This window comes from Rhineura floridana, chromosome 4, assembly GCF_030035675.1.
Source record: "Rhineura floridana isolate rRhiFlo1 chromosome 4, rRhiFlo1.hap2, whole genome shotgun sequence".
NCBI lineage: Eukaryota > Metazoa > Chordata > Lepidosauria > Squamata > Rhineuridae > Rhineura > Rhineura floridana.
In genome coordinates this window covers 119,846,140-119,866,561 of record NC_084483.1, presented here as the reverse complement: position 1 = coordinate 119,866,561, position 20,422 = coordinate 119,846,140, and the positions used below count along the sequence as shown (strand labels likewise).

General features: G+C 40.7%; 1 protein-coding gene across 12 annotated transcripts in view; it reads right to left on the bottom strand.

Moving 5' to 3' along the window:
• The window catches only part of TIAM2 (TIAM Rac1 associated GEF 2), a 274,765-nt gene that overhangs the window by 73,097 nt on the left and 181,246 nt on the right, over nucleotides 1-20,422 (bottom strand). For all 12 annotated transcript variants that reach the window (XM_061624187.1, XM_061624191.1, XM_061624185.1 and 9 more), the window contains one exon: nucleotides 9,435-9,538. In XM_061624187.1, the coding sequence (XP_061480171.1) occupies nucleotides 9,435-9,538 (104 nt within the window). The remainder of the gene's footprint in view (nucleotides 1-9,434; nucleotides 9,539-20,422) is intronic.

Below are 20,422 nucleotides of genomic sequence, written 5' to 3'. Positions count from 1 at the left end.
TGAGTTTCACTTTACACATTATTCAGGAACTGTGAGTTTGATAGGTTTGCATTTGAATAAGAACCACATGAACATCTCCCCATCCCTATTTGGGCAGACAGAGCCATGTTACGGTCATCCATACTCTAGTAACCTCCCAGTTCGATTGCTGCAATGTATTATAGGTGGCCCTACCTTTGAAAGTTCTCTGGAAACTTCAGTTGGTTTCCAAAACAGGGCAGTCAGATTATTGATAGAGATTAGTACACATGAACATACCATGCTAGTGCTTCATCATCTGCACTGGCTCCAAGTCCATTTCCAAGCCCAATTTGAACCTTGATAGCCCAAAATATCTTCAAGCTGGGTTAATTGTCACATATATGTCTGCCTGGGCCTTGAGATCTTCCTTCCCCAGGTTCCCCTCCTAATGAAGTGAGATGGGTAGTTAGTAGGAACAGGGTTTGTCCTATGGAATGCCCTCCCCCAAAAAAGTCTTGTCTGGTGCCCACATAAAGGTCTTTTAGGAATTAGGTGGAGACCTTTGTTCTTTTAGGCCTTTTAATTATAATGGGTCCATCTATTTAGTGTTTTTATGTATTTGCACGAAGTTACTCTCTTTGGTGGTTTTAAAATAGCTTTTTGCTATTTTAATTTATAATTGCTTTTATTTTTATTGTTTAAATTCTGTATTGCATTTTGTATTTTTAATAGTAACTGTTAAGAGAACTGTCATATGGGCGGTGTACAAATATAACAAACAAGTAAATAAATTACTTTAATCCTTACAAGCATAAGATATAATCAAAGGGTGGCTCCAGATGGAGGCTTCTTCAGGGATTAAGACATGCAGCTTCAACATTCTTAATATTAGAAAACCACATGGTAACAGCAGTAGTTAGTGGATGAAGCTGTAAACAGCAGCTTTCTTTCACTACCTAAATATCATATTTAGATAGCTGAGAGTCTGGGCACTGTACCTAACACTGTTAACTAATTTCCAGTACAAAGGGACTGTCAATATCTATTGTCACCTTTTGACCAATGCAACATCCTACTCCAGGGGTTCCCAAACTGTGGTCCGTGGACTGACCTTCATTCAGATAGTCGAAGGTATGTCCACGTTAAATATTCATATTGATTTTTAATTGTATTTTAATAGCTTCTTTCATTTCTTGTATTTTATTTCACTTTATGGAATGCAAATTGTAATAAAAACACCATTAAACATCATGCAGCATACAAAACAAAATACAGCATCTAGCACAGAGCATTACAATTGCTACAACAGACAGAAAAATAATTAAGTGGTCTGCAAAGGCCACCAGCAATTTTATTTATTTATTTATTACATGTATATACCCCCCCATAGCCAAAGCTTTCTGGGCCGTTTACAAAATTTACAAAAAACAGTGAACATTAAAACAAATATACAATTTTAAAACCATACAAAGTTTGAAAACCATGAAGCACAGATAAACAAGTTAAAAAGACATGGGGTCAGAGCTCAGCACTTGCTGTTTGCCTGGGAGAAAAGGAAAGTCTTGATCTGGCTCCAAAAAGATAACAATGTAGACGACAGGCGAACTTCATCAGGGAGATCATTCCATAATTTGGTGGCCACCACTGAAAAGGCCCTCTCCTTTGTGGCCAGCCTCCCAGCTTCCCTCTGAGTAGGCACCCGGAGGACGGCCCTCGATGTGGAGCGTAGTGTATGGCAGGGTTTGTGTCAGGAGAGGCATTTCGTCAGTGGTCCTAAGCCGTGTAAGGCTTTATAGGTTAAAACCAGCCCCTTGAATAGGGCTCAGCAACATATAGGCAGCCAATGCAAGCGGGCCAGAATCAGCTGTATATGTTCGAACCATCTGGTCCCTGTTACTAATCTGGCCACTGCATTTACCACAAGCTGCAGTTTCCGAACTGTCTTCAAAGGCAGTTCTACATAGAGTGCATTGCCGTAATCTAATTTGGAGGTTACCAGAGCATGGACAACTGAAGCCAGTTTATCCCTGTCCAGATAGCAGCGTAGCTGGGCCACCAAACGAAGTTGGTAGAAGGCACTCCGTGCCACCGAGGCTACCTGAGCCTCAAGTGACAGAGATGGTTCTAGGAAAAACCCCAAGCTACGAACCTGCTCCTTCAGGGGGAGTGCAACCCCATCCAGGACAGGTTGGACATCCACCATCTGGTCAGAAGAACCACCCACTGCCAGCATCTCAGTCTTGTCTGGATTGAGCCTCAGTTTATTAGCCCTCCCTCATCCAGTCCATTGTCACAGCCAGGCACTGGTTCAGCACACTGACAGCCTCACCTGAAGAAGATGAAAAGGAGAAATAGAGCTGCGTGTCATCAGCATACTGATGGCAACGCACTCCAAAGCTCCGGGTGACCGCACCCAACGGTTTCATGTAGATGTTGAACAGCATGGGGGACAGAACTGACCCCTGTGGAACCCCATACTGGAGAATCCATGGGGCCGAGCAGTGCTCCCCAAGCACCACTTTCTGGGATCGACCCACCAAGTAGGAGCAGAACCACTGCCATGCAATACCTCCCACTCCCAAGTCAGCCAGTTGTCCCAGAAGGTTACCATGGTTGATGGTATCGAAAGCCGCTGAGAGATCAAGGAGAATCAACAGAGTTACACACACACCCGTCTTTCTTCTGACAAAGGTCATCATACAGAGCAACCAAGGCTGTTTCCATGCCAAAACCAGGTCTGAAACCCGACTGAAATGGATCCAGATAATCGGTCTCATCCAAGAGTGTCTGGACCTTGCCCATTTTCAAGTGGTCCTTTGGGGGGAAAAGCTTGGGAACCACTATCTTATTCCATAGTTGTGCTGTTGGGTTGTTTCAAGCAGTGCAAAAAAGTTAATCTGACAGCAGAGCAATAAGCATATCTCCAGTTTTTGGACCAGGATAGCCTGACCACTACTGTCCATGCACTGGTAACTTTCAGGCTGGATTACTGTAATGCATTCTATGTGGGGCTGCCCTTGTGGTTGGTCTGGAAGGTTCAGCTGATGAAAATGCAGTGGTGAGACTACTCACTGGGGCAGGGTATTGCCAGCATGTCACTCCACTGCTGAAAGAATTGCACTGGCGACCTATTAGCTACCAGACTATGTTCAAGGTGCTGGTTTTGATGTAAAGCCCTATAAAACTTGGGACCAGGATACCTGAAAGCCTCTCTTACCCCTTATATTCCCAGTCAATCACTGAGCTCTGCAGGTGAGGGCCCCTGCAGATACCATCTTATCAGGAGGTCCGTTCCGCACAACATTGGAAGCAGATCTCTAGTGTAGTGGCACCTACCCTTTGGAATTCCCTCCCCTTAAATATTAGACAAGTGCCACCTCTGTTATCTTTTCAGTGCCTATTAATGCCCTTCCCTTTCAACAAGCCTTTTAAGTAGAGACCTTATCCCAGTCTGCGTCTGTGTTGGAATTGCTTTTAATATGTTTTTAAAGCTTTTTTTTAATTTAAAAAAATATTTTTAAAGCTTTTTCTAAAAAAATATGTTTTGAAAGATGTTTTGTTTTAATACGTTTTTAAGGATGCTTTGTTTTAATATATTTTAAAGTCTGTTTTTATGATGTTCTAGAATGTTTTTTGTGCTTTTGATTTCCACCTCGGGCTCCTACTGGGAAGAAGAGTGGGATATAAATCTAATAAATAAAATAAAGTAACAATAAATCTCTTGGCTGAGTGAACAAGAGGAAGAAGCAATTGGGATTCCACCTGAAAATCAACATCCAAAGCATTTGCATCCTCTGTTTTCACCAATAGACTATGGCAGCCAGTAGACTTATAAACCATCTATAGAATTCCATTGAAGCCTGAGATTTTCTGTTCCTAATGAATTTGGCTAAAAGCCCAGATTACTAAAAGATGAAATGCAACTATGTTCTTGACATGAAAGTCATAGTATACCCTGATTTCCAGTTCTTTTTCTCATCATGTAATACATTTTTTATTTCTTGTTACTCTTCCTTGATCACCTCCGAAATCCTGGATTACCTTTCATAATACTGAAGTGCTTCAACATTATGAAAGCAAATATTCAATTGGTCGTCATAAAACAACACCTTTCTCTCTCCATATACTATAAAGTCCAAATCCTTTCAAAGAGTGTATGCAAAAAATCCCTTACTGTGCTGAAAAGCCACAATATTATAGTGTGAATAAGGCATATGTTTTCACAGCCAATTTAACCTCTCATTATAGTCACAAGATAAAATTTCTATCACAGAAATGAGCGCTTTCAAAAGTGGTTAATAGTATTTAAATTGAATGTAATATAGCCACGACTTGAACTGGTGCTCTTGAATTTTCACAATCTAATCATGTGATAGCTGTTGCAACATGGCTAGCTCATGTTGTCCTCTAGCTATTTCAGTCTGGAACACACGAATGGGGAACAGCTGCAGCACTCGGGGACTGGAGAAGACTTGCCCTGGGAGTGAGTACCTGAGCTTCTGGGTGCTTGCTTGCTTGCTGCTCTGGGTTGCTGACGCTTGAGATAGCTGAGGTCCCTGATAAATGCTGCAAGGACTGGGACCACCTGCCTGACCCTGAATCAAGAGAGAGGCTGCAGTCAGTCTTTCAGCCTCTTGCATCAACTCCTGGCTGGGTCAGGAGGCATAAAAGCCTGGCTGCCCTTGGGTGGCGGGTCTGCTCCTGATGGGGTTACTTCCGAAAGGGCAATACTAAAGGGAGTTGTCCCTTGGGGAACCCCTTAGGGAGTTGCAAGGGCACTACCCCCTTCTATTTTTTAATTTTTTAAAATATCAGTCTAGAGAAGATTGGCAGTGGGGATGCCATAGGGTGATTGTGTAGTTCCTGTGCAGGGTGAGAGCCTGTGCAGTGAACTGAATGATAGGAGAAAGTCACCAGATGTCTTCAGAGTGACAGTCTGTAACTGGCAGAAGGCTGGCCCTCCCTGGGTGTGAGACAGGGGAAGTAGTTGTGCCCTGTGTGGAAGATATTGAGTGGATCTGACTGTTCCCAATTCTCTCAGAGGCCTATTTGGACAATTAGTTGAGGTAGGTTTTGTTGGTGGGCTCTTGTTGAGTCCATATCAGGTGTTTAGGAAGAGTCTTAGTAAGAAAGGACATGGGTGATGCCACCTCAGTTTCAATGATCATGGGTAGAGGGAGGTATAGCCATGGAGAAGTGGTGAGCTACCATAGAAGTCGAAGACAAGGCTATCTAAGCCTTGTTCATTGCTCCCACTCCTCCCATAACTCATCTGCTGTGCCCATTGGCCTGTGTGTAGTGTTGTTTAACACAGTACACAGTACACAGTAAGACCACACTCATCTATGATTTGAATATGGATGAGGGTGCCGATTTGGTATGCATTACCGAGACCTGGGTGGGTGAGCTGGGAGGAGTTGATCAGCTTTGTCCAGCCCACCTGGATACTTGGTGCAACACCAGCACAGGCTGCAGGGATGGGGTGAGGGATTGCTGTGGTCTACATAACTTCCATCTCTGTTACCAGGAAATCACTCTGTCTTGGAGCTGGCTGTGAGGGCCTGCACTTGGTGTCAGGCCAGAGACAATAAACTAGAGTTGCTGCTAGTGTACCATCCCCCCTGCTGCCCGGCAGCTTCTCTGACTGAGCTGGCAGAGGCCATCTCAGCTGTGGTGTTGGAGAAGCGCTGGGTGATTTCAGTATCCATGCTGAGGCTGCCTCTAGTGTTCTGGCTCAGGATTTCATGGCTTCCATGAAGACCATGGGACTGTCTTAAGTTGTCACCAGCCTGACACATAGGGCAAGGCACACCCTCAATTTGGTTTTTGTTCCAGATGGAGGAAGGGGTGGTCTGGAGATGGGGAGGGTGGATGTCACCCCATTGTAATCATCAGACCACTTCCTGGTGAAGTTTAAGCTTACAGCTCTGATCTGCCCCTGCAGATTAATATGGTTTGCCCCTGGAGACTAATGGAATCCACTGAATTCCTAAATGCCCTGTGGAAGTTCCCAGTAGTTAGAGCAGGTGACCCTGTTGAAGCACTTATGCTGTGGAACAAAGAGATGCTCTTGACACAGTTGGCTCTAAGCACCCTCTCTGGCATTATGGAGCCTGCTTTGCACCTTGGTACACCAGTGAACTAAGAGCAATGAAACAGGCTGGACAAAGGCTAGAGTGCAAGTGGTGAAATACATGCTGTGATGCTGATCGGGCATGAGTAAAACACCATAACCGTGCCTACTGTGTGGCGGTGAGGGCGGTAAAGAAAGCCCACTTCTCTGCCTCCATTGCATCCTCAAGTAGCCAGCCAGTGGAGCTTTTCCATATTGTCAGGGGTCTGTTGACATCAAGTCCAGAAAGTGGAGTTTCAGACCCTTCAAAGGCCCACCGTGAATTGTTTACAAGGCACTTTGAGGGTAAAGTTGCTCGCCTCCATAGCAATCTTGGTGTTCCATTCACATCTAGTGTAGTCCCCAGTGAGGCATCCAGTGCACCACCTCTTGCAACTTCTTGGGATCAGTTTCAGTTGATGCAGCCTGATAATGTAGACAAGGTACTTGTGACGATGCGGCCAGCAACGTGTCATCTCGACCCTTATACTTCTTGGCTTATTAAAGCTTGCCAAGGGGGGTTGACTGAGTGGATCCAGGGTGTGGTCAATGCATCGTTGTGGGAAGGAGTGGTTCCAGCCGCCTTGAAAGAGGTGATCATCTGACTCCTCCTGAAAAAGCCCACCCTGGACCCATTGGTTTGTGACAACTACTGCCTGGTCACAAAAAAACCCTTCTTAGGGAAGGTGATCTAGAGGGTTGTGGCGCAGCAATTGCAAGTACTCTTGGATGAAACAGATTACCTTGACCCATTTCAATCTGGGTTCAGGCCTGGTTATGGGACTGAATTGGCCTTGGTCGCTCTGATGGATGACCTTTATCAAGAGAAGGGCAGGGAGAGTGCAACTCTGTTATTTTTACTTAATCTCTTGGTGGGTTTTGGTACTATTGACAACGGTATCCTTCTGAATCAACTTGGTGAGATGGGTATTGGAGGAACTGTTTTACAGTGGTTCCGATCCTACCTCCAGGGTCATTTTCAGAGAATAGCATTGGGTGAATGTCTTTCGGCCCGCTGGCAGTTGTGCTGTGGGGTGCCAGAGGGTACCATCTTGTCCTCCATGCTGTATAACATGTATATAAAGCCCTTGGGAGTGATCATCAGGAGATTTGGGGTGAGGTGTCAGCAGTACACTGATGATACCGAGCTCTATTTCTCTGTAACATCTGAATCAGGAGAGGCCATGCAAGCCCTGGACTGCTGCCTGGACTAGGTGGTGGGCTGGATGAGGGCCAATAAACTGACTCTGAATCCTAGTAAGATGGAGGCGCTGTGGGTTGGTGATTCCCGAGTTTGGATAATTGGTCAGTTGCCTGCTTTTGATGGGGTTGTACTCCCTCTGAAAGAGCAGGTTCGTAGTCTGCGGGTGCTGCTGGACCATCTTTGTCGCTAGAGGCCCAGGAACCTACTCTTTGGAATTCCCTCCTCTTAAATATTAGACAGGCACCATCTCTATTATCTTTTTAACACCTACTGAAGACTTTCCTCTTTCAACAAGTCTTTTAAGTAGAGACCTTATCCCAGTCTGCATCTGTGTTGAAATTGCTTTTAAAGATGTTTTTAAAGCTTTTTTAAAAGATGTTTTAAGAGATGTTTTGTTTAATATGTTTTTAAAGATGTTTTGTTTTAATATATTTTAATGTCTGTTTTTATTATGTTTTATGGTGGTTTTAGTGTTTTTCTTTGCCACTCTGGGCTCCTACTGGGAGGAAGGTTGGGATATACATTTAATAATAATAGCAACAGCAGCAGCAGCAACAACAATATAAATTTGCCAGCCAATGAATTTGATATGCCATTGGAAAGCATCTTAACATTTGAACCTGGCATATGGTAGAAAATCCACCTGACCAGTTTGCCATAGCCTAGAAAAGTTGAAAATCCCCCATCCCAGCTTCCAAATGCTGTTTTAGTCATTATGATAAGGTCCAAGGCTATTGATATACAGAAAAAAAGTAAAACAAAGTTGAAGTACCAAAACCATGGACATGTGACCAGATGCCATTTCCTTATCCACAATTGGACCTTGGGACAATTTGCCTTTTGGTTTTTGGTTTTATGATAATACTTCAGAACGATGTCAAATAAAGGAGGTAGACATTGCCCCTTAATTTTCTGCAATTTACCAGTCATAAAAAAATTAACATCAAACACACCGAAGAAAAACAAGCAACTGATCTATGTAATCAAACAGCATCCAAGAAAAACAGAATCTGCTTTGATTTGTTATCTGCCATTATATTTTTTCTACAAGTCAATCATTTCTAATAATTACAAAATGGATAGCGTAATGCATCTCATTGTGTAGCTAGGTTATTTCCTGGCTCACACTGAGAAACCACTTTTAAATGTGCACAGAACAGAAATGAGCTGCCCATAGAAATCAACAGATCTACATAGTGGTCAGAATACACCTTCTGGATCAAAATATGCCCTGCACTACCAGAACAGATCCCTTGCTATCCCTACCTACACACCTCTCATCAACCTGCAGTGCACTGCAGTTGATCAAACTGACCAGTTCCTTAAAGTATTTTTATATGCACTCCCTATCCAAGTCATTAAGTGACGCTGCTCTAGTAAACCTCTTTTTTGGTCAGTCAGGCCTAACAACAATGGAGACAGGTGAAAGTTCCATGTGAAGCAACTCATCTTCTATTGACAACAGGGGTATGACATCACACACCACCTCCATAACACAACCAAACAGGGGATAAAACCATGCCAAACTCTTGACTGAGCATCTGATTGAGATAAATAAAAATGGCCATTCTAGTCCTGGCCTAAATAACTGGTTTACCAGCATTAAGAGGATCACAGCATTCAAGAACAGCTGAAGGAGTAAAATAATAACAGCTTCTAGAGCACTTTTTAAGAATGCCGAGTGCTTTACAGTCCTTATCTCATTTATTTTGGCAACAATCCTATGTTACATTTGAACACAATTATATATAAAGGCAACATACAAATTAAAAATGAAATGAAATTATTTGTACTCAGTAGGCAGGAAGGATGAAACCATGCCTTCCAGCTATTAATCCAGCACTTTGCCAACTAGAATACAGAACTTGTAGGCTGCAATACCTTGCAATTTATTACCAAGCATGATCATCATGGACAGACTTCATTCAGACTTCACATGAAATTGCATTTGTCCTCCTCAAAAGGAGCTGTTTTCCTTCACCATGTTAAGTACTGTAGTCATGGCAATCAAGCTCCAACAGGTACTATAGATTAAGGTAAAACAAATGCATACAGTATTTTATGCTAAATTACATCACCTACAATCACTATCAGTAAATCTCCTATACTTCTCTGCTTGCTGATTATTCTGCTATAGCTTTGAAGAAGTGCTCTTACCTTGAAAGGTAACTCAAGTTTCTCCTTTTGGGGAACCTCATTTAGAGTGCCGTCCGTGCTACTTCTTTTCAGACTTGTGGTAACATCAGGCACATTGCTGAAATCTGCATGTAAATGAAAAGCAAAGTATTCAGAGAGTTAGATTATCAATAGTAAAAAAGTGCGTTTTGCTTCATTCATTGATGTGTTTGGTACCAGGGGGGAAGGAACTCACGTATGGTACTGAAGATATGCTGCAGCTTCTTTCTTTTTTTCAAAAGGCAGTTCAGCTAAAACAACTTCTCTGAAGTAATGCACTTATTTGATTTGCTAGAATAAAACTCTTCCTCCCCAATTTCCTAATGTAGCATCATCTGTCTACAATGCAGCACAGTTTGTGCTGGCTGAAAGGAACAACCAATAAAAATGACTCCATGTATTCAAGTGATTCTCTTGGACGAACAAAACGTTCTACAACATGACATAGTTTCTTAAAGACATTAATAGGCTGGGGGCAGGGAGAGAAAACCACCTTGGCTTCTAGAGAAACAATTTGGAAAACTGGCAATAGAGGGATGTATACTGACAGAGCAGTCTTTTACCAATATCAGGCAACCCAAAAGAAAAGTTAAAATCTCCCACTGAGAGCACCTAAATTTTGCACAGATATATAACTTATGCAAATATGCATAAATACATCTGTCCTGTAAACATCTTTTCACAGATATTCTCATCAAGAAGAGCCTAACATCTATGAAACTCTGATGTTCCTAGGAACAAAATTGAAAATGACTGGTCTAGGATGGAGAGCCCAATGGGTTTTGACTCTTCAGAACACTTCCACAATTTCCCCAGGCATTTCTACCTCAGGCTATGAGACCAATACTAAAGTTCAGTGTTTTTACTCTGTGAGAGTCCATGTGCATTTTGTTAATGAAAACAAAAGTCATTTTGGAGCAAATTTATGACGTATCAGAGATAGGGTCAGGCACACTGATGAAAGGGGACTTCCTTTAAAACAAGAAAATTGACCAGCAAATTGCATTCATTAACTCCCTCAGAACAGAAAACTTACTAACTTCACCCCATAAAATTTGCACTCTGGACTATATAACACTAAGTTTAAAATATTGTATTATTAGTCTGCCATTCCAAAGTACACCATTTTGGGATTTTGAGGATCAAGTCCACTCCATTCATTATGTTAAAAACAGTTGTACTAGACATGTGGCTGATTCAGCTCTAGGAAGGGGATGGGCTGGCATAGTGCCCCACCAGGGATCTGCCACTGGTGCTGCTTCTCCAATTATGGCATTAATGGCAAGTGGCCAACAGAAGCCAAATGCTAAGCCAGGTGCTGTTACCAAAGGTTTTACTGGGCTAGAGAAAGCCAACCCAAAACAACTGTCCTGCTAATACTCATTATTGTAAGGGTACTCCAGTGCAATGAAACCCTAAGAAAATTAGAAATTTGGTAAACAAGGCTATAATAAAACAATGGTCATATCCAACATTTCCAAAATAATCACTTATTAAGAATGGTTCCGACAGTGCCAGTATCTGTCATCCTTATCTGGTTTCAGGATGGAGAGAGGTTGAAAAGCAAAAATGGGATAATCAACTCATATAATCAACTCATTGGTCTCAGGGTATAGTCTGAAGGCACATGAGACCAACACTTTGCTGAAGCTAAGGTTTGGGTCTGGTTAGTGTCTGGATGGGAGACTGCCTGGGAACCACATGCATGCTGCCTTGCATTCTATGATGAAAGAAAGGCAGGATATAAATGTAATAAATAAATAAATAGATATCTAAAGTTCAGTGGGGTGTATTTGTAGATATAGATCCAAAAGTATTTAGTTAATATGTTCTCTATATCAGATTTCAAAGTGCTCTTTATTAGCTGCAACATTATAATTAGCTGGACACATTTGAATATATTTTTATCCCAACAGGCTTTCCCAGATGGATGAATGGGTCTCTGCCATGGGACTCTATGTCATTTTAAAGATATTGGCTGTCTTTTATATTTTTAACTGGGTTTTTTATGTTTTTATTGTATTGCCTTGAGACAATTGTAGAAGGTGATTAACAACAACAACAACAACAACAACAACTGTGGGTTGTATGTAGTCACAGTGGTATGCTAGTAGAAAGTGTTTCCATTCATGCAAGGTAGAGCACCCAATTTGTTTCAGGGCACTCAGAAGCCACAGACCACCCATAATAACAGATAACTTCAGTGAATGCTTGGCTGTATTTAGTCTCATGTGACCAGTATTTTGATAAGCTGCCTCCTTAATTACATTACTTATACAATGTTGTTCTATATTGACAGACAGATGTGACTCACCATCATTCAAAAGAAATGATAATGTAACCATCCGAATTCAAAGAGTACACCACATTTCCCAAGTCAGTCCCTCACAGTTAATTATTCTATTAAAGGAAAGCAGACTGTGCACACATGGGATAGTCACTGAGAGAGACCATGGATTTGTTAACCATAAGGTACACAGATTTGTTAACCACAGAGGTACAGGCCATACAATAAACAAGACAATAGGAAAACTATCTGAGCATAGTTGTGAGACACAAAAACTACACATGTTCTTCAGAGGTTTTTGGTGCCAATATAATGAAGATCAGGAAAACAAACTGGGAATAAACCTAAATAAATGCATCCATCTTTCATGGAGGAAGCAAGCCTTTCTACTGTATAAAGAAGGGAGAACAGATGTAAACTTCACATGTTGTCTCTTAATTAATGAAGGCCTAATTACATTCCAATCAGCACTGCTCTTACCATCTCATCCTTCTCTCTGCAAATGAAGGGGAAATTACAATGACGAATAAGGAGGAAAAGAGAACTTGCTTTTAAATATCTGCTTCCTACGACTTCTTCCCACCATTTGTAGTTCTATTTTGAACAAGTGGCTTTTCTTAATCAGAAAAAGCATCAAGGGTTATCAAATGTCAAGAGCATGGTAGGTGGCAAAGACTCCCTGTGCCAGAAAAAAAGGAGTTGTGTTCTACTTTCTACTCTACTGACAGTAATAGAGGGGACAGAATATAGAACTATAAATAAAAGCAGATGGCACAGCAAAAATTAGATGTATCCAACCTCATACAAAGTAGGAAAGCTGCATAAGAAATTTGTTCAGTTTTCTAGGTCATGCCTATGAGAGTTTCAGAGCATGGACTGCCTAAGAGAAAATTAGGTTTAACTCAGACATTATTGCTCAGCAAGAATGGAAGATCTCATGGGGAAGAGTCACTAACATGGGAAGGAGTAGAAATATAAATGGCCTATAGGAAAATAAGCTCTTTTCACAGCAGGGCCCTTTAGTTAAGCTGAGTCATTGTCCTTCAGTTTGAACACTGACTCAGCATAACTGAGTCAGTCAGTTTGAAACATAAATAAAACAGTAGTTCTACACAGTATATAGTGCTAGATTTTTCATAACAGTTCCATGAAACCTGTTCCCATGGGCAAGCTCCTAGGATTATTAAATCAGAAGTAATTCCCATTTGGTTTAAAAAAATATATCATTTGTTGTGTCTTGCAGCTTCTCCTGGTCGCCAGCACTTCTGAAACCTGCCCATTAATCAATTTTCTACTCCCTACTGGCTATTCTGTAATTATCCATTTTCTCTTTGTAGCCATAGCGATTCCACCATTTGTAATGGTTTTTTTTTTTTAAGTGTAATTGTACTTCAGGAACAATAAATTGTTTTTGCAAAGTGCTTGTCACAAACCTACCACCATTGGGGAAGGATAGAAAGACAGTCTGGGCACATGGAAGGTGTCAGGATCCAGGAAATGCTGTTGCCCCTCCTCTAACAGTGAAACACAGTTGGGAGTCAGGATCAGGCACATAAACAAGGTATCAATGTGACGCCTTTCCTTCCTGAAGGAGTTGCCTGGTTCACCACACAAAGGAACAAACACACTCCCTTTGGGGAAAGCTCAGTGTTGTGAGAACAGGTACCTTATGCAGCCCATGGAAGATGGCCCATCAGGGGAGAGGGAACCATGCAGCAGTGACAGGTAAGCAGTGCAGAAAAAGAACACAACACCAAAGTTACTAAGAACCTGGTTCACTGACCATGTTTAAAGGCTTTCTAATCATTACTACTTTTCAGCCAGGTGCTGTTTCTCCTCGTATTATGAGTGAATGCCAGAAAACATTGTATAGTAGTAACAACATACAACAGTGCCCAGTCATCCAATTCTTCTCCAATGGTGGCAGCTCTGTGGCAAGCACTTTGAAAAACAAATCCATTTATTTGCTTTTGCACTCAGGTCCTGCATTTGGACTTCCCATAGACATCTGATTAGCCACTGTAAGAATCAGGTGCTGGATTAGATGGACATTTGGCCAGATCCAGCAGTGCTCTTCTTATTGTGGTTTAATAATAGAGCACTCCATCTTAGTTAACTTTCCAGCTTGTTCTCTCCTTCTTTCTACTGTTGACCACTCCCCTTTGCTTCTATTTTAGTTGTTCCTTCTAGTCCATCTCTTAAAAAACCTAACCCTCACAGTCCTCACTGCTCTCCTCTTCAGATTCCTCTCCCCAATCCTGAAAAATCTTTAATCCATTTTGGTGCTGTTTTATCTCAGATTATGTCTGATTATCTTAGATTATTGAATGTCATCTTTGGCTCTTTTATATTTATTAATATCATGGTTACTATGGATTGTTTAAATTACTGTGTTTTTTATAGTTACAAAGTTTGTTTTGTAAGATGCCTTGTAAGAACATTTTCCTGAAAGGTAGGATATATATCTATTAATTATGTACATACACATACCAAGCTTTTCTGGTATGGGAGATGTTGTACCAAAAAAAAAAAAAAGAGGGGAGGGAGGATACAGACAGATTAAGATACTAACTAAAATATTGAAATATTTATATCCCACCTTTCTGCTACAACCACTACAAGCTGACTTTATCATCTTCTCGCAGCGAGGCTTAAGAAGTTTAGCTATTCAGTTTCAATGTGATATGAAGAGATATTATGTCCACAGCATTCCCAGAGTCTACCAGGGAGGTGACCCGATCAAAAAATGAGGTAACACCAGTCTGGCAGGATTTGTTCTTGATAAATCCATGTTGGCTTTTAGCAATCACTGCATTGTTTTCAAGGTGCTTACAGGTTGACCGCTTTATAATCTGATCCAGAATTGTCCCAGGGATTGATGTCAGGCTGAGCGGTCTGTAGTTCTCAGGTTCTTCCTTTTTGCCCTTTTTGAAGATAGGGACAACATTAGCCCTCCTCCAGTCATCTGGCACTTCACCAGTTCTCCAACATCTTGCAAAGATAATAGATAGTGGTTCTGAGAGTTCTTCAACCAGTTCCTTCAATACTCTAGGGTGTTCATCAGGCCCTGCAGATTTGAACTCGTTCAAAGTAATTGGTATTCCTTGACCATTTGTCTATCAGTCTCAAGCTGCAATCCTGCCCCTCCAACTTCACATTTGACAGCAGGATCATAGATCCTCATTTGGGAGAAGACTGAGTCAGAGTAGGAATTGAGCACTTCTGCCTTTTCATTGTCATCTGTTATCATGTTGCCATCCTCATTGAGTAGCTGTACCACTGTTTTTTTCCTTTGTCTTTTACCATGGATGTACTATGAATGTACCTGAAGAAAGCTTTTTTGTTGCTTTTAGTATCCCTCGTTAATCTCAACTCATTTTCAACTTTAGCCTTCCTGACACCATCCCTGCAATTCTATGCTACCTGTTGGTACTTTTCCTTTGTGTCCTGGCCTTCCTTCAGCTCCCTATGTGTGTCCTTTATTTGTTTTCAGGTCATCTCTAAACTTTTTGTGAAGCCACATCAGCTTCTTCTGCTTACGTCCACCTTTTTTCCTTGTTGGAATTGCTTGCAACTGTGCCTTTAGAATTTCTTTTTTTAGAAACTCCCACCCATTTTCAACTCCTTTTCTCATTAGGGTTGCTTGCCACAGAACCTTACCTAGCATTGTTCTCAGTTTATTAACATCAACTTTCCTGAAGTCCAGGGTACATGTATGGCTACTCTTAGCTTTTGCTTCTTTTAAAATCAAGAATATATATATATATAACATGGTCACTTTCCCACAGAGTTCCTGTAACTGTCACTTCATCCACTAAGTCATCTATGTTGGTTAGAATCTGGCCAAGGATAGCCAATCCTCTAGTTCCTTCCTCCACTTTCTGTAGGAGAAAGTTATCAGCAACACAAATCAAGAATATGTTGAGTAGCCCACTAGTAATCTGGATTAAATATTGTTGTTGTTACATAGCACCATCCGTGTGCACTGGGTCCCTGATCTAAGCACAAAAACTGGTGTGAAGAGACAGCTTTAATGTTCTTGAACCTAATTATCTTTATTAGTCTTTCCAGAATGTACAGAACAGAAGCTTCTACTCACAGAGAGAGGTTTTGCTATAAAACAAACCAACATTGTTGAGCAAAATCTATAATTAAAATGATATACGGCAACAGGATGTTGCAGTATACCCTTTCTACTCCAGAGTTAAAATATGGAAAAGAGGAAAAGCTTAAAAGTATAATCACATGCAGTGGTGTTCCCATGAATAAAGGCCAGATGTATTAAGCTATTCTATCAGGAATGTAGGAAGCTGCCATATATCGAGTCAGATCATTGGTCCATTTATCTCAGTAGTGTCTGCACTGATTGGTAGCAGCTCTACAGAGTTCCAGACTAGGTACATTCCCAGCCCTACCTGGAGATGCCAAGAACTGAACCTGGAACCTTCCGCATGCAAAGCAGATGTTCTACTGCTGAGCTAAGGTCTTTCATCATAGCTTATAGGTTCTCATATTCTTCTAGCTATTTTGATAAGCAGGCAAGCTGCCAAAGCCTTCTGTTTAAGCAGTTCAAGAATGGAGCTAAACCTCTAAAAGGTGCAAAATCTTGATGGTCGTGGTATTTTGTATTGACTGGAAAAACAGTGAAGGAAGTGGCAAATGAAATACTATACTGTATCCTGAAGAATGAAAACAGCTGTTGAATGAACTCTAAATAATTCTCCCTTTGCAAGCAACAATTTTGAGATTAATGGTCAGCCCAGGAGATATAAAAACATGTTATTTTACTGTTAACAGAACAGAATAGATGATGATAAGTTTATTGCATTTGCAGCAACCGTTTTATGAGTATGGGGGTGGGTGGGAATTCTAGGCTATTAGCTAGGTGGCTGAGAAAGCACTGGGATGCTTCCAGGATAACTGGTACCTGCTTAAGGGATGGAGGATTGGTTAGAGATACACTTTGAATGTGTTCACAGTTTGTGCAGTTTTATTCCTCCTTATACAAATCTGATAAACTGGATCCTGGACACATTTGACATTTGACAGCTCCCATGTTATTTCTATCCCCGATGAGGAGTGACAGTTTTTGAATGAGCTAATAACACAGCAAGAACTTTCAGAAGTGATCAAACAAATTAAAGAAGGCAAGGCACTGGGTCCCAATGGATACACAGCCCTATTTTATAAGCAACATTCTGATCTTGTGTCCCCCACTTCTCCTTCAATTGTTTAACAAGATGTTGCATGATGCCTCTTTACCGGAAACGTGGAAATACTCCAAAATCACTGTCATTCCCATACCTTTTAAAGACCCCATCCAAAATGAGTCTTAGCCAATTTCCTTGCTGAATCAAGATTATAACCTGTTTACAGCTATTCTTACTTCACATCTGGTTTTCTTCCCAATAGAATACTGACCCCATGTGTAAACTTTTATACATTCGTATGCATTGTAAAATGTCTTGTCACCCCTTGCAGTAACGGCCTTGAACATCTTCAAGGCCTTTAACTGTTTGGAATGGGGTGGGTTTTTTTGCAGAATTGGTTAAATTTTTGAAATTGGAGCCTCATGTTATACATAGTCTGCAGCAAATTTATAATGCATTTTATGCAAAATCAGACTTAATGGGTATGATTCTGAGCAGTTCCAGTTTGGATTCCCCTGTCACTCACATTAGCTTCATGGCAAAATAAATTATTGGTATTTATATTTCAATCAAAGAAGCCTAGTGTATGGAAATCATTGCTGTACAGATGCTAACAATTTGGAGGGTGGAGGATTCCCAATTTGAAAAAAATATTTGGAGGTGTGTCAACTTAGTTATTTGGTTCTCTTTATATTGGAAGATTTTACAAAGCAATGGGTGCAATTGTAGCCATAGATCATTGATGGTGTTTATCCATTTTTAAGCATAAATTGAAGTTGCATAATTGGATTACTAATCATTTTACTCTCTCCACATTTCAAATCTGGAAGGCTAGAGCAGTTTATCTGACTCCAGGATTATCTCCTGTGGTTCCTGCCTTTTATGGCAAGTTTAGGTCTCAAGAGATGTCGACATGAAGGACTAAGCAGCTTTATAGACTGTGACTTTTATAGACAGGATAGTCCACTAACACACCAGAGATTAGGGAGCAATTACAAGAGATACATTTTTCCTGGATGACCTGGAATCAAATTAATTTGTTTATTTCTGCTCCAGAGGTGAAAGCCATGCCTGTTAGGAATCTAATCTCATGGGAGCGAATGGTACTGTCAGGTGATGAACACTCTAGATGGCTGGTTTCCCAAATATATAAAACAATACTTGAATACAATGTGGGCAATGTAACTGCTCAGAGGTCATCTTGGGAAGGGGATTAACAATATAAAAGGTAGGATTAGAATGCTTTGTGGACAAAACCCCCTTTCTGGGTGATCTTGGCTCTAAATAAGGTGATGGCATTGAAGGTGCTACATAGATGGTATCCTACTCCCAAGTGGTTCTACAATATCAGACAAGACACCCTTGCTTTCTGTTGGTGGGGATGTGATGCCCAGGAACATATCTACATATGTGGTGGGAATGTACAAAAGTGATGACCTTCTGGCAGTTGATTTTCACTGATATAGAGAACATTATCAAACAGAACACTGAAAAAAAACCCTCCAGAATTAGCATTATTATAACAGTGTATTAGGCCTAATAGGGAACTTAAGTTGAAATAATTGGTCTTTATGTTGTTAATTGCAATCTGTGAGGTCTTTGTAAAAGAATGGAAAGAGCTTAATGGGATCTCACTGAATAGGTGGTATGATTGAAGGTGATGTATTGCTTTTTGGGAGAAATTAACTGTAACTAACGAAGTTACAGTTGGCCCAGGGTTAAAGTAAACAAGACTTTTTTTTGCCATGTGGTTCAATTGTATTGATTACACAAACTTATCAGAACATGGAAGATCCCCACCATAAAATTACATGAGACAATGGATTTCAGTTTAGTGGATTTGCTCTGTTAATTCATGTTTTGCAACCAGAATGATCAAGGGGATGGAGAGACTCCCTTATGAGGAAAGGTTGCAGCATTTGGGGCTTTTTAGTTTAGAGAAAAGGCGGGTCAGAGGAGACATGATAGAAGTGTATAAAATTATGCATGGCATTGAGAAAGTGGATAGAGAAAAGTTTTTCTCCCTCTCTCATAATACTAGAACTCGTGGACATTCAAAGAAACTGAATGTTGGAATATTCAGGACAGACAAAAGGAAGTACTTCTTTACTCAGCACATAGTTAAACTATGGAATTTGCTCCCACTAGATGCAGTAATGGCCACCAGCTTGGATGGCTTTAAAAGAAGATTAGACAAATTCATGGAGGACAGGGCTATCAATGGCTACTAGCCATGATGGCTGTGCTCTGCCACCCTAGTCAGAGGCAGCATGCTTCTGAAAACCAGTTGCCGGAAGCCTCAGGAGGGGAGAGTGTTCTTGCTCTCGGGTCCTGCTGGCGGGCTTTCCCCAGGCACCTGGTTGGCCACTGTGAGAACAGGATGCTGGACTAGATGGGCCACTGGCCTGATCCAGCAGGCTCTTCTTATGTTCTTAAGTTATGATAAACTTATCCTGTGTTCCCTTCAGAATACTTTAAACCAGGGCTGTGGAGTCGGTACGCCAAACCTTCGACTCTGACTCCTCTATTTTTCTACTGTCTGACTCCGACTCCGACTCCTTCATAAATGGCAAATGTATATTAACTAGTAATAACAAATTTTCTGTAGTAAAATGGTAGCATAAGGCATTTCATCACCACCACGTGAATCATCAGGCTAGATTGATAGAATATAAAATATATTTATTTGATTAAAATTTCTGAACAAGAAAACTTTCCTAAATTCCTATTAAAGTTTTTTATTTTGAAGCCAGAGTCAGAGTTAGTACATTTCTATCAACTCCGACTCCACCCAAAATTGCTTCCGACTCCGACTCCACGACTCCACAGCCCTGCTTTAAACTGCATAAGATCGTATTATTTCATTTCCCCCTTCCTATAATTGTATGTATTTCTTATCCCTCTCTTTGTTTTATAATAGTATGTATTTTTTGTTCTTCTCTCTCTCTCTCTCTCTTTTTCATTGTTTAATCATATTGGCCTAATAGGCCTGTTTATATTTAGAGAAATCCTTAATTAAAATTTATATTAAAAAAGAGAACAGACTAAGTATGTTTCCAGCTTCAGATGCTCTTCAGAGCAATTACAAATTACTTTGTTGGGGTGGGGAACTATGCATGGTTAATTATCAACATTTTACATTAATGACTTCCTCAGTACTCTTTATTAAAATAAGCTATTTGAACTATTTGCTTCAAAATCAAACTGAAATAAATATTTGTGGCCAATCAGCTGATTAGTCACTTAGCTGATTAATTTGATAGAAATATCAGTGTTAGTGTTTGCCCAGGTAAACCCAATGGATAAATATCAAATTAGTAAGTAAAAAACATGGTTCACTGCAGCGCAACTGACAATCCATAATTGCTTAGTTAGAAAAGTCTTATTTTTTTCTACTGTTGACTTCCAAGGAAGCATTAGGTTTCCATCAAAATCTTCTCTCATCTGCAAAACTCACTTAAAGGACAATCATATATATTTCTACTCAAAGGTACATTGTAGTTCACTGGGGCTTACTCCCAGGTAAGTGGGTA